Raw genomic sequence first — 15,832 nt, forward strand, 5'->3', positions numbered from 1 at the left:
TCCCTTCTAAAAAATCAGTTAAGAAACAGACTGTACTTTTGCCAGCTAGTGTAATTCCGCAATCAGTGTTTATATTTAGTTCCCACGAGCCATTACAGTCCTTTAAATGATGGGAAAGGTCTACTATAAATATGTATTTCACTAGTAAATAAGGGCTCTTACGCTGCTACTCAACATTTCTGAGGAAACAGAACACATGAAGCTATTTTTATTCAAGTTGTGTGGGGCTGTCCTCAAGGGGAACAGCTGGGAACATTCCATGGGCTCTAAGAAGGCCTACCAAGGTCTTTTATGGTATAGCACTCATTGGGCTTCAGTACAGCAGCAGTAGTGTAACATCTGACACTGGAATACTGTGAGAACCCTCCCAGTGATGTATACTCAAAGCAAAACTACATTAAAAGAATCTTAAGTTGTACTGTTCATTCATTCAATAGAAGGAAGGATCACCTCACACTAACTTCCCATTTGCACATACAGTACTGATCGTATTCTTACTTAGAATACTTGAATACAGTCCAAGTTATTCACTGATTATAATGTGGCTGAAAACCATCAACGGGGGCCACTGTTATGCAGTCATGACTACAGTAACTAACAGTGACTCTTATTTGTCCAGAACCAAATATCTATTTCCTTCACATGCCCTTCCTCTACAGTCACCCATGAGAAAGAAGTCCTGGAAAAACAGCAGTTCCACAGTAATGCCAAGCGACTAGTTTCACAGTAGCCTAATATCATCGGCTAATGTCTTTTCTCATTATTGTAATTTATTTTAACTTCTTTTCCTCTTATAGCCTACTTAATAATTTTTTTGTGTGCCTGCCTCACTTAGGCTCGTATTTAATCACTTGGACACAATATGGTCTGACTCGGGCTAAATGAATATGAACTTCGGCAAAGTGTACAGTTAGTGACTTGAGAACAGCGCTCTCTTGTGGCTGAAAAGATAGTCAAGTTTGGGCTAATTGAAGTTGATCAACCAAATCGACTGAATCGTCGAAGCAATTAGTCATATATTGATTTTGAAAGTTACACAATTTAAGAATTATGCAACGACGTCCACTTTTTAAAGCAATTTCAGGGAACTATTTAAATACTTATTTAAATCCAAGTTAGCTTAGAAGTTGGATGTGACACTTCATCGAATTCATGACTCAGACTAGGCTAGTCTTTTTGAGGGAAAAACTTAAAACTAATGCAAACCTTGAACTAAGTTACTTTTTATGCTTTCGCTAATTAGCGGCATTTTTGGTTTAAACTGTGGGAAGAATACATTAAGATTCTGCGTTTAGGCCTACTCGATAAGAAGAAACGGCTATGCGGTTATAAGTAAGCAATGATGCTTGTGACCTGTTTTTTTAGGATTATGTTGCTAGTACCGCACAGGCTGAGGCGTTTCAACCCGTAGAGCCGCGTGTAGCATGACAAGCTCCCGCAGCGCCCCTGTTCCCCAGCCCTGCCGCATTCTCTGGCTATCGTGTCGACGACAGTGAGTAAATGATGACAGAATTTCCATCCACAACCGCAGAGTATTGAGTCAAACAGAAACAACGCAAAGGCTGAGTTTGCGAAGTGAATTATTTATGTGGTACCGCGTGTTCCTGACGTACTGCAGGGAGATGTGACCACTCCATGCCGTGTGCTCCAGCTACTGTACGTCCATCCAGCTAACGCAGAAGTAGTAGCCTACATGTGAGTACACTGCACGGGGACAAGCGCTGACTGAGGGACAAGCTGAGACAGTAAAATATCATATTAATTTCATGTTGTCATTAAACACAAAATATGTCTACATTCACTGTGATTTTGGGTTACACTTGATTTTAAGGTGCCCTTGTAACAGTGTAATTATACATTTACTGTAAGTACTGAGTAATAGGCATATTAATGAACTACATGTAGCCTACTTACTATATGGGTAGGGTTAGGATTAGGGTTACTTGCATGTAATTATGCATAATTTTTTGTTATTATAATAGTAAGTATGCTATAGGCCTATGTAACTTGTGTAACAAAGACAACTTAAAATAAAGTGATACCTGATTTTGTTGTGTTGTGGAGCATTTCTGCTTTGAATGTGGACAAATAAATTGTCACTTTGAAGTACACTAGAATATGATGAACTCCAAATGTGTTTTTTAAGTCTGCGATTTTGCTTTCAGTTGAATCAACTATAGTCAGTGAACAGTTTCTTAACAATGAATTAAAGAACACCTTTGGTTGGATCCTTTCAATTGCTGTGGCATGGATTCCTATACGGCCTGAATGTACGAGGAACACAATGCAAGAGGGATAAACAGGGTTGGTATGCTGATCAAGGATTACTTTATCAGGTCAGAATGAACCCCTTGTAGATTAAATGTATATGTTTTTGTTTCGGGTGAACCATCCCTTGCAGATACAGCTACATGATTTGATTCAACTGTAGTTAAACAGGATGCCAAGTAGCTGCTATTTTAATAGCCTTTTTAAAAATTCATATTATACGCTCCATAAAAATCCCACTAAGTAAAAATGAACAAATATTCTATTAACCATACGGTTCAGGCAGCTGTTTCCTCATCTATGCAAATGTTTCTCAGATCCAACATCAGTCCAACTACAGCTCATTAGTATGTGAGGAGGCCACATCTGTGCAATCTGCAGTTTTAAAACGTCCAAAAGTGAGACAGCAGGTGGAGCTCTTCACACGTTTTTCTCTTATGCGCATATGAAATGCTCAGATCAGGCTTGAATGTCAAGGATACCACACAATCTGCACACAAAAAGATGATCTCATTTTTTGAAAAAGCTCCAAAAGGGGCAATCTGAAGCCTTAAAATCTTTTTAAAAACAAATTAAAATTTGTGCAGTAAAATAAAAGTAATAAAAATGTCAGGGACTATCATTGTGCATATATGGAATTTTATAAAATACTGTTTTAATGAAAAAAAAAAAAAGCAAAAATCAAGGCCAGAGTATCAAGTAACTATTGTTCTGTGTGTCATGCCTAACAAACACCCTCTAGCAGTCACAATACAGCACAGCCGAGCCTTGTGTTCAAGAGCACAAGCTGCATTTATAAAAATCCAAGCCTTATAATTTGGCTCTTGTATAGGGTACACAAGTAAACGGCAATACTGGTGGATGAGCTTTCAGAAGGATTCTCAACTAGAGAACGGCCTTGATAAAGACAGTCCAAGATAAAGAGAAATAAATGACAAAGAACAGCCAGAAGTAGCTGAGCCAGTGTGTGTGGGTGGTCAATAATGCTCTGCAAACCGTTTACGCCAAAATGGGCAGTTGCAGGATTCCAACTGTTTGGCTACTGCTATTAAGCACACACTTAAATAAAACAAATCAGAGCCAGTCAAAAATTAACAATAATAATATATTTAATATTTTATAATATTATACATATAAATTATTAATTAATGCTTTAATTCAGCAAGGATGCCATCAATTCATAAAAAGTGATAGTGAAGATGTTTATAACGTTACAAAAAACGTCTATCGTCAGTCTATTCATCACTCTTCACAAAAATACCAAGCAGCACAACGGTTTTCAACATTGATAATAAGAAGTGTTTCTTGAGCAGCAAATCAGCATATTAGAATCTTTTCTGAAGGATCATTTGACACTGAAGACTGAAGCAATGATGCTGAAAATTCAGCATTACCTTCAAGAATAAATTACATTTTAAACTGTAATAATATTTTACAATATTACTGTTTGTGTTGTATGCAAATAAATGAAGCCTTGGTGAGCATGACTGACTTCTTTCAAAAAGTCTTAGGTGACCCCAAAATTTTGAACTTTTTAAAGTATCCTTACACAGATTTACAAATAATTTCAAATCTCCTGCAGTTATTATACACTCTCAGAATGCATGCGAAGACATTTATATTTTGCACAAGTATCAGTTTAATGCCATTCAATAAAACAGTCAGCCTATTTAGATGTATTAATTCAGCTACAATGTAGCTTTGGTTAAGAGAGCCAGTTTTTATTCATCTCTCTGTAACACATATACATGTGGAAGGTCTTCTCTCACTTCCTGAAATGTGGTTCTTGTATTTAGCTCTTCTGATAGCTCACCACCAAGACGTCTGTTGAATGTGGGTTGAATTCTTTCACTCGTCTTCCTGTACATTGAGGGAAGTGATGAGTGCAGTATTGAATGCTACCACACTACATGACCACGTCCTTCACATTACCAAGAGAGAGCGAGAGAGAGAAAAGTTTTCATTTACTGAAGAAAAATTGAGTCGTGCTCGCCTCCACAATAGAGAAAGTGATGGACACATGAATAGAAGAGAGATTTTTAAAAGCATCCGCTGCCATCAGATTACAAAAGCATTATTACAGGTACAGATAAATGATCCCAGATTAAATACTCAACATGATGACTATACTTCATCTATTGGATTAGATAATCTCATTTCTCACTGAGCATAATAAATGAGACTGGCTTACATTAAATAAGCCAGTTTGCACAATAGCATCTCTACAGGGACAATGTGCTTTCAGGAGATTATAAAAATGAGCTTGTGAAGCAAATCACAGCAACAAGCCTGAAAAACCGCTCCAATCCACCTACGCACCTACAGAAGCGATGTTAACGGCACTGTAAAGTCACCAATGTGACCCTGCAACACCTCACTGTTCAAAAAGAGGGCGCTCTCCACTCGCTTGAGTTAAACACTACTGCGAGTTCATGAGCATTTAAGAGAACTAGATCACAAATTTGCCTCTGTATAAAGAACAAAAGGTAAAAGATGTGGCTTCATATCTTAATGCTGCTACGCCATCAACATCACCATTATACATCAATGTTGATCTCGTTCTCCTGAGGCTATGCAAATGGTGAAAGAGAAATGGCCTAGTTTACTGAACATTTTTTTTTTTTTTTACATTAGCAGCTGTTCAAATGAAGGCTGAAAAGGTCTGAGAAGAAAACTTTCTATATAAATGTTTGACCATGATGTCATATTTACATATGCTTTGCTTTAATGCAAATTAAAAGCAAATATATTGCAAGAACCGCAGGCTGTCACACGAAATCAAGCAAAAACAGGCTTTTGCCCAGGACAATAGTTAACACAGTAGTTTATACCCATGTCTTGTACAGTTTTAATGACTAAACTCTTTAAAAAAATACAGGCTCCAAAAGGGGTTTTGCAGCAACACCATGTGTGAAGAACATTTGAATAATCTAATGAACGTTTTCAACCAAACATTTTTGAAAATGAAGGTTCTTTATTGGCATTGATGGTACCATGAATACCCTTTAATACCCAATGAACCTTTCCATTCCACAAGAGTTTAAAGCGTCCACTTTAAAGGGATAGTTCACCCAAAAATAAAAATTACCTCATGATTTACTCACCCTCAAGCCATCCTAGGTGTATACGACTTATTCTTTCAGACAAATACAATTGGAGTCATATTAAAAAATGTCCTGGCTTGTCCAAGCTTTATAATGGCAGTGCATGGGAGTCGAGATCTGAAAGCCCCCAAAAGTGCAACCATCCATTATAAAAAGGCCTTCTGAAGCGAAGCGTTGCTTTGTGTAAGAAAAATATCCATATTTAAAACTTTATAAACTGTAATCTCTAGCTAACTGCTGTACGCACATTCACGGGAGAGTGGATGATGTAGGTTCTTCAGCTTATTAAAATGTTCTTCACACTAAAAAAAAAAAAAAAAGGTTATTGTAGGAACCATTCCCTGAAAGATTCTTTGGAAAACCAAAAAAGGTTCTTCTATCGCATCATGAAAACTCTTTTGGAACCTTTGTTTTCAAGAGTGTAAAAAAAAATCCTTACAAAGGTTCCATAGATGTTAAAGATTCATCATGGAACCACAGAAACCAACAAAGAACCTTTATTTATCTCATTTCCAATCAAATATATGATTCATACATTGTATTATTCTCCAGAGAGAGTAACTGGACAACTTGTTCCGGACAGGATTGCTGCATCAACAAATAGATAATCAGGTCAAATAAGACAATTTTAATTCAGCGATCCAATAAAAATTATTTCACGGGCTCTTAAGTACATTTAAATTACACAATCATATTTAATTGGGTTAGTTTTCACCCTCACATGAAAAGAGCGTATGTTTAACATACTAATTAAACACTTGTGTATAATTGCAATCATAACTGGGTTGAGCGGTTAGAAGTAATAACTAGATGTCAAGTTAATAAATCTATTTATAAAACAAGGTGAGTGGTTTGTTTTCCCGCAGGACTTTCAATGCACGTTCCTTTTTCCTTTTCATTTTTCAGGCTGGTTGGGAACGAACAGGGTTCATAATTGCATTAAAAAGGCGCTTGTGAAATATTCTGTGGTGCAACAAATGTTATTTTGAGGGCGTGCTTCATTTCAAGGCCTTTCAATAAAACAGAAGTGTGATTTTATTTTGTATTCAGCTACATCCTTCACACGAGTGTGTGTGAAGTTGAAAAAAACGAGTTAAAGCGCCATGCATGCAGCAAGACCTTGGGGCTCGAAACTGAGCTTTTCAGATGATGAGCTCATGTTAAGAACATAAACGACATGAACACTCCACATTTAATCAGATTACATGGAAGTAGCATATTTACATATACATATTTAATATCAATTAGATGCGAATGCAACATAAGTTTAACTTTCTTTTAATATTTACATTTTATTTCAAATAGGTTTAGATAACACCGTCTTACTGTGCATTCTTCATCTCAAGCACAAATATCATTCAATCTCAGCCTCGCATGGCATGTGCATGTGTGTGTGGGCCGTGTTCAGACAGGTAACAATACACTAGCTGTCCCTTCAAGCACAGAATGTTCAAAACGTGAATGTCGTAATCCTAGGAAACCTTGACAAGCACAGACATGAACAAAGAAGAGAAAATGACAAAGCCGGTCTCACAAAACACAACTCTGCCATCAATCAGCCGCTCTAACGCTAAAAGCAGATGCAATATAGTGGGTGAAGAATCTGGAAACGGGCCAATTTCCCAAAAACACACAAATCAAAACAGACAAAGAAATAAAGAAACAACACCAGTTTTTTTTTCCCCCCACATTTTTTATATTTCATTTTACTTTCATTTTTTTCCTTTTTAATGGACAATGTCAAACATTTTTTTGTAGCTTCTGCAAGATATGCTTGGAATTTGTTACAGAAGCCCTCCTAAAACGGGGTCAGTGGTCTGAACGCCCCCATTCCTCTCCGATATCAAACAAAACCCACCCTCCCACCTGAAACACCCGACTCTCTCACACCAGACATCCCCTTTTAAATTAAACATGAAGGAAACTAAACAAAACAATAGTTTGCAGAGGCTCATTACATAAAACGAAGACTTGAAAAGACAAACACTTTAAAAGAGGACACGAAAAGGTGGTCATGATGATCTACTCATCAACTTTTGGTACCTGTTTAAGGTCTTAGGACTCTCTCAGGTGTTTTATATCACAAAAAGTAAAGCGTTAACTTAACCGAGGCGTTTTTCTTCTTTACAGAGTGTCTACATGACTACATCGCCAATTGAGCACTCGCCTCTTCTCAAGCAAATGAAGAGGCAACGATCATATACAATCAGCAGTTGTTTTTTTTGTCAATGATAAAGCCATATATTACATTAAAACACTGATTTTTCTTTGGATGAGAGTTTCTTTTAAATACAGTAATGATAACATGCAGGTTTACCCTCGCCGAGTCTCATTTTAAGATTGCGCAAGACATACGGACCTTGAACTGCTTGCGGCGTTAAATAAAACGGAAAATACACGTGCGTGCGACAGTCTCGATGCCTGCACACAGAACTTTTGCTATATTTATTAGCATGGCACATGACCTCAAATGTGTAACGCACAGGAAGTTTGAGTCTTTGCGCAGCGAAATCTCCGGTCGCCGGATTATTATGCAACGATAATGGTACAGTATAGAAAAAAACGAAAACAAAGTTTGAAAAGACGATTTGGTAAACAGTTCTTGCAAATCCTGTCCTTAATTCTCAAAAACACACAGTACAGTAAAAGCAATCAAAATAACTTTGCTTCAGCTTCAGTCAATCATATGCGTGGAAAATGGTCGACTCTAGAGAATACAGGCGTTTCGAAGAGCGCACAGCTCAGCTATAGAAATACTAGCGCTGAAGATACTTACAAGAAGTTTGCTGATGCAAACTTTTATAGGTACATTAATTAGATAAATTGAAAAACAATTAAATGGGTTTTTAAAGTTTAAAATGTTCAACTGGTGGGCTACAATTGTTTTTTTAAAAACGGAAAATAAAAGCAATAGAAAAAAAACGGTTTAACTAATTTACTTTAGCCGAGATGCAGGATGTAAGGCATGTATGCTAATTTTCTGAGATGTTTTAACGTCCACCTCATCCAATCACATTTAACGCACACATCATAGGATTCTTTCAACTGCTAAAGCTAAAAATCTGCATAAAATCATGGCAGTTCAATCATGCCTTTAACCAATGTGGCATTAGCGAAACGTTGAAAGGTGTAAAAGTGCGCGAAAGTACGGCAGAGGCCTATAATAGCGCGAGTGACTACAAAATGGAGGGTTGAAAGTAAACAAAAACATGCAGACACAATCGCTCCTCCAACCATCTTGAGAAACTTCTGGGATGGTTTTTGCTTTTCCCGCCTTTTTGATTACAAATCGGTGTAGTTTGAGTTATGAACAGGAAAAAAAAACAAATCAAACCAAGTAAACATCACATTTGGTTGAGGGAACACTTGAAAATGTACATGTACATATAAACGTGCCAACACTTGTTATTAATGCACTCATCTTAGCTATAATTGGCATTAAGAAGGTATTTTCCACATATTGTTTCAATACCAAAACTTTTTGTTTTGTTTTGCGTCAACAATTATCATACTCGCCTTGGGTATTACTCACAAATAAGCATTCTATATAATTATGTTGGGCCAAGAATTATTTTGCCAAGCCCACAAACGATGATAAAGAAATTCTGCTGAGCAAGTCTTGGTTGTTAAAAAAAAGAAAAGAAAAGAAAAGAAAAAAAAAAAGTCAGAAATAAACCTAATTTATAAACGTAAATTTACAAAATTTTCTTTTTTTTTTTTTAACTACTGAATCTAAGATGACCTTACACCACCCCAATGCTATGTCTATATATATATATTCTGTATTTTATATACACATGTAATATTCATCATGTACGTATTCATTCATCTCAATTTTCCCACCATTACAGATCTTAAATTTCTTATCTATATCAATAAATAAATAAGAACCATGGTTTGTTTTTCATTATGCCCTCTTCATGGTATTGTGCGATTCTCCCCGAAATGGTCCTGGAGAGTTTTGCATGTAGGGGGCATCACCTCTACCAAAAAGAGAGAGAATGAGAGGAAAACAGAGAAAAAAAAAAATATGAGAGACAGAAAGGAAAGGATGAGGGAGAGCGCTAGGTAGCTGCTGGGTTACTACGCCTGTGCGTTGGTGCCGTTCTTGTCGGGGGAATTGGCTGCGTTGATGGAGTTGGCAGTGCCGTCTGGCTGCATGCTGTCTTTGCGCGGAGGCATTCGCTCGTTTATCCGGTCCAGTCCGCGTGCTTCCTCGAAGCTTTGGATCTTGTGTTGAGGGTTGAAGCCTTGGATAGCTGGAAGTATGGAAGCAGGACGTTAGTTAACGCTAATGCTTATGGAGTGACACAGCAATGTTCAGTTTTATTTTGGGTGTTATCGGTATCCTTTAATTTTATTATACAGTCATATTGATATCTGAATCACAAAAAAAAAGCACAGAAAACTTGGAGCTTAATAAAAAACAAAAAAAAACAATTACCCCCCAGTAGATAACATTTTCAGTCACTAAAAGTAGCATGACTACAGAGGGCTGTTCTTCCCCAAAGAGCACTCAAAAAAGATTGATGAAATACAGCTAAATATACCAGCCAATCAACCAGCTGCGATAAGAAAAAGAGAACTACAGTAAAGCTTGACTAGTTTAGATAACATTAACCACAAACGCTGATGTTCCCACGTCACGCCTGACATTAAAGGCGAAAACAGGCCTAGATCCGAGTTTATTTGTGTGCTTTTTGGTCAGGAAGTGAAACCGATAAAAACAAAGATTCAGTCTTATGCTGTGGTCTGCTCACACCCCAGCCTCTGGCTTCCCCACTTTAAACAGCTGTGCCTGAAGCGTTCACGATTGCAAGACTTTATGAAACGGTCCTCTTTCAAAAGCCAAATCTACCAGTTTATCAAGCGTTACAAGGAATAGTTCACCCAAAAAATGAAAATGTCATCATTTACTCACCCTTGAGTCGTTTCAAACCCGTAAAACTGACTTTCTCATGTGGAACACAAAAGTTATTTTAAAGAACTATTTTTGTCCATACAATGCAAGTCAGTGGAGTCCAAAACTTTTTTTTTTTTTTTTAAATACTTTTTTAAAAATGAAGAGTTAATTAGCAAAAACAGATAACTCCGTTTTCAACAATTTTCAAAAATCATGTTTTTTCATTGTGCATTCCAATCTCAATCAAACTGCAGTTGGGTTATTTTGATTTGGTAAAAGAAATAACAAAAAAAAATACAGCTAACTAACACAAAACAATAAAAACATGATAACATTACAAAAAACATGACTTTTTGGTTATTTGGTTATCAGTTATCTGTTTTTGCAAATAAACTCCTCAAATATTTTTGATGCTCCACAGAAGAAAGTCATACGTGATGAGGGTCAGTGAATTTCATATTTTGGTCAACTATCATTTAAAAATGTTATTTACTTTCTTAACACAAGTTCCTTGTTATAAAGAGTCACATTATGCAAAATGTTTTGCGAATGTTGTTGCAGGTTGAATTTTTATCCGTTTAGTGGCGCAGAAATCTCACACTTCACTTTCAATGCAAACTGAACAAAGAAACAAACATCTCAACGTGCAAATCAAACAAAACTGCTAACTTTAAACGTAACAAGCACGTGAACTACATACAAACAAATAAATACTAAATGACATCGGCGACTACAAAGGGACGAAATGCACACGAAGGACAGACAGTTAATCCAAGGGGGAGGGTAACAGACAGACAACACTGAGAAGTTTTCACAGATGTCTTGCATACCTCGTGCTTCCTCTGCTTCTACGGTGGCTGTGTAAGCATGAGTAGTAGTGCCATGCCCAAAACGAACGGGGGAAAGAAAGTGAGTCAAGTTATCAATGCAATCACAAGTCCATTTAAACCCCCTCCCCATTTCCCATTCATTCATCTTCCCTTCCCAACACCAGCCCGAATGCTTCACATGCCACACAGGAAGAAACCTGAGAGGTTAGTTTAGTTGCTTCATCCAGAACATAAACAGATTTCAAGACTCGTTTTTTCCTGGTCAGGTTTGTTTTTGAGAACCCGTGCTTTTGAATCTGAGATGCAGCACCTTCTAAACTACTCTTGACATGGACCTAGTCTATTTTTAAAGCTGAAGGTATACAATAGCCAAACAAGGAAAGGCTTTCGCCTGTAAAAAAACTCCACGCAATGTACTGTGTATGCGTGATGACAATTTATTTGTGGCCTTCACAGGAAGATGAGAGGCAAGACAGCTTTGAGCGATGTGTCATTTTTTTTTCTTCTATTTTCAGCTGCTGAAGAGTCCTTTTATTTACATCCCCTCCCCCAGTGAACCACCAACACATTACAGTCATAAGACCGCCTTGTAGTTCACTGTGCCTTGACATATGACCTAAACAGCTGGGCTTTCCAAAAAATTTTAATGCCATAGATCTCCAAGTATGAAAATTCCCTTGGAAGTGCATTTTCCATTAATAAATTTTAAAGTCTCTTTGGTTTAAGGCAGTGAACAGTAATATTGTGAAATATTACAACCTAAAGTAACCGTTTTCTATTTTAATGTATTTTAAAATGCAATTTATTCCTGTGATGCACAGCTGGATTTCCAGCATCATTACTCCAGTCTTCAGTGTCACATGATCCTTCAGAAATCATTCTGATATGTGGATTTGCTGCTCAAGAAACTGTGGTTTTGTCAGAACGGTGGTCTAGGAGTTGCCGAGGAGTATAATACACAGACACGTTTAGCAAAAGCCCGCCTTGCATCATTTCCTGATCCCACACGCCTATCAATTTTGCACATTGCTATGCAGTTGCTAGGACATTCTGGTTGACTTTGTCCTGGCTCAAGTAAAAAAAAATCATACTTTAAATATAACTTGAAAACCTTAAAGGGTTAGTTCACCAAAAAACTGAAAAAGACCATTCATCTTCAGATCACAAATGAAGATATTTTTGATGAAATCCAAGAGCTTTCTGAACCTTCATAGACAGCAACGCAACTACCACGTTGAAAGCCCAGAAAGGGAGTAAGGACATCATTAAAATAGTCTTTGTGACATCAGTGGTTCTAAAAAAAATACTTTACGCCTGTAGAATGCCTTTATTCAACAATTTCTTCTCTTCCGTGTCAGTCTTTGACATGCATTCACTAGAGTATCACAATGCTGCGCCTCGTTTACAAGCAGAAGACGACGCACACTGTACATAAAACAGTCTTCGTAAACATGTCTGAAGATTTTGACAGAGAGGATGACTTGCAATTTTTTGACTAGCCTTACTTATCCGAACCAGAATATACAATTAACAATTAAGAGAGATAGAAGTTCTACGTCAGAAAGCCGGCTCCTGCGTCAGCAGACCCACACGCATGTGTCGTGATACTCTCGTGAACGCGCGTGGAAGACTGACACAGAAGAGAAGAAATCACTGAATAAAGTTATTTTTGTTTTCTTTGCACACAAAAAGTATTCTCGTAGCGTCATAAAATTACGGTTGAACCACTGTCACATGGACTATTTTAACGATCTCCTTACTACCTTTCTGGGCCTTGAATGAGTCAGTTGCATTGCCGTCTATGCAGGATCAGAAAGAATCATTTTCATTTTTGGGTTAACTAACCATTTAAGCCTGTCCACTCTGAAAAATAACAGCACAATTTTGAGATCTTTCAAGTCTTTCAACACAAATATTGTATTACAGTTAAGGTGCAGGTGCAAGTCACATTTACTGTTGCTTGAAGAAATTTTGCAGGTGGAACCCAGTTATTTTGTAAATAGGAATCCACAAGATCAGAAGTTTCATGTGAGAGCGAAAAAAAGAAGAAGTTCCAAGCAGATTTCGCCATGCTGACCAACAGAAAGCTGCATGGTTTAAAAGTGACTTCTGTGCAGTACTTCAAACATTGCTACACTTTTGACAACAGAACATGGGCCTTTTTTGCTGAAATTTCGCAAATATGACTGCACCTTCAGGGTTAGAGGTTTGTTCAAATCCCCAACCCCTAGTATGTGCAGTATTTTGTTGTATATTATGAAACATTTTGAATCATACCTAATTTCAGAGGACCTACTTTCATCAAAAACAAACCTGACTATGTTAATATGGTTGTTAGTAGGAGGGCAGCAGGCTGCAGCAGGCTGATGAGTTTTTACAGTGAAGGCAGGGAGAAGAAGCATGGCACACTGACAGGCGCTGGCTAAATTGGGTCATATTGCGTCATAGTCATAAGCTCACAGGAGCCCCTCTCACTGTGAAAGCATCACCCGGCAGCAGCTCCTTGGCACTTGCTACGATCTCAGCAGCGCTTGGAAGTTTTTCAGGTCCCTGTCGGGACAGAAAATCTGAAGCGTGTTGACTGAAATCCCCTTCATGACCAAACCCTTGTAAAATCTCCCCCCTCTTTAAACGATATCACTTTCGATCGAGTCAATGATGGGTGTGCTGCAGAGCTGCCGGGCAAGGCGGTGACAGAAACAGAGAGAGCGCGAGAGAGAGAGAGAGAGAGAGAGAGGTAAAGACTGAGAAAGAAAGTGTAACAGTAGCAGGGGGTCGGTGGAGACCAGGTATCGGCCTCCAAACTACCGCAGAGACAGCTCAATGATGCTGGGAGCGAGACTTACCGCTCTGTAGGGTCTGTCTGCCTCCTGATAGCACACCCAGAGGCAACGTCCCAGTGGGGGTCAAGCCCTTTAACTGCAACACACTCTCATTCTCCTCTCTGAAAACACACCCACACACACGGTTAAGGGATACAAAATCAGCTACAGTTTGGCTTCAAATAAAGTGTCCTGATGAATATTTTCATGAAAGCATCATGTTTTAAGTTGACTTTCTGCATTTATGTCAAACAAATAATGACAAAGTAATGTGTCCATGGAAAATATTTTAAAGGGGTCATATGATGCTGCTAAAAATAACATTATTTTGTGTATTTGGTGTAATGAAATGTGTTTAAAATAGTCAAATTATCTGATCTTTTAAGGAGACTTATTGACCTTACATTTTTAAAATAAATAAATAATATACATACATATGTACCATATGTATTATATTTACACATTATACAAATAATACATATATGAGATAGATACAGAGAGAAAGACAGATAGATAGATCTACCTGATATGTATTATTCATATTTTATAAACCTCTCTCTGATACTACATGCATCAAATGCTTTTGCTTATGCTTTTAAAGAATAGGGCCACATCTCTGATGTGCAGAACAGAGTGAGTGTGTGTGTGTGTGTAAAATCCTTGGCCACAAGGGATTTGTACGTTAAGTGTGTATATTCACCTAAGAACAGAGAAAACTCTGGCCATCTTGCCAATGGCACGAATCTTATTTCGGATCACCTCCTTGCGGACTGCCGGGGTGCCACCTGCCACAAACATGCACAAATAGGGAGGGACAGAGAAAAAGAAAAACAGAGTGAGGGAATGTTAGGGTCTAGTTTTATTTATGGGAATAATTTTGCTGTATATCTGTCAACTTGAAACCTTGTACATTTTATGGACTACTTTAATCAACATCATTATCTGCACACTAGTCCTATCTCATGGCAAGAGTCAAACGTACTACAGATCAAACGAGCCATTACATCCTGAACTCCCATAAGGAATAAATAAACCCCATTTCAAAACTCAAAGGCTCACAGACACACAGAGGAAGTGTGTCAGGCCAAGTTAAAATTATGCACCATTCAAAAAAAAAAGGACAAATCAAATGGGCATCATGAACAGTAAATGGGTCACTGTATTCCTTCATGACAGCTCAGATGTGGGGTGGGGGGTGTTCAGAAAGGGTTCATCTGGTTTCATTACAGCAGAAGAGGCATCACTGTACTTCACGGCTCTTGGTTTAAGAGCAGTAATTCATTTTAAATTACTGAAGTGACTGAAAGGAGACACAGGTTGCCTCAGCTTAGGTAAGCCGCTAAGGGCAATGCATGTCTGGGTAGAAGGTTAGCAATATATTTGATTCACTGATAACTGACAGCAAAAAGAACATGCTTTGAAGGCATTCATGAAGTATAAAACAAGCACTGTTTATGTACTTCCTTTCTCTGCAGTTTTGTATCTTCATAATAGAGCAGGAAGCCAATTTAAATCACACAATTAATGCCGAGTTCGTATTTAAAGCAACTTGCACTCAAGAATATAGTGTCCTAAATAGAAATATATGGGTTATGCGCTGAGGACTAATACACACTAATCAGAGAACTATTATTTGATGAGAAAAGGGGCATGCTGGTATATTTAACAGAGCTGAAATCCATGTTGAGAAGACAAAAGAAATCAAAGAAAGGAGACATTTAAATGATGAGGTTAACGGACCACACTTTTTACATTTTAACTGAAGTAAATGTTTATTATTGAAGTTCCTAAATGGGAAATAAAAAACTGGTAACACTTTGGTATAGGGGCCAATTCTCACTATTAACTAGTAGCTTATTAGCATGTCTATTATTAACGTATTGGCTGTTTATTAGTACTTATAAA

General features: G+C 37.6%; 1 protein-coding gene across 2 annotated transcripts in view; it reads right to left on the reverse strand.

Annotated features, from left to right (window-relative positions):
* Window positions 1-8,004: 8,004 nt before the first annotated feature.
* Window positions 8,005-15,832, reverse strand: part of LOC107720725 (serine/threonine-protein phosphatase 2B catalytic subunit gamma isoform-like) — a 29,953-nt gene continuing 22,125 nt past the window's right edge. Inside the window, exons 11-14 of one of the 2 annotated variants that reach the window (XM_016528546.1) lie at window positions 14,628-14,712; window positions 13,952-14,049; window positions 11,106-11,132; window positions 8,005-9,631 (exon numbers count right to left, since the gene is read on the reverse strand). In XM_016528546.1, the coding sequence (XP_016384032.1) occupies window positions 9,456-9,631; window positions 11,106-11,132; window positions 13,952-14,049; window positions 14,628-14,712 (386 nt within the window). In that variant the 3' untranslated portion in view covers window positions 8,005-9,455. The remainder of the gene's footprint in view (window positions 9,632-11,105; window positions 11,133-13,951; window positions 14,050-14,627; window positions 14,713-15,832) is intronic. The other variant, XM_016528547.1, reaches the window with a different exon arrangement.

This window comes from Sinocyclocheilus rhinocerous, unplaced genomic scaffold, assembly GCF_001515625.1.
Source record: "Sinocyclocheilus rhinocerous isolate Xijiao unplaced genomic scaffold, SAMN03320098_v1.1 scaffold603, whole genome shotgun sequence".
NCBI lineage: Eukaryota > Metazoa > Chordata > Actinopteri > Cypriniformes > Cyprinidae > Sinocyclocheilus > Sinocyclocheilus rhinocerous.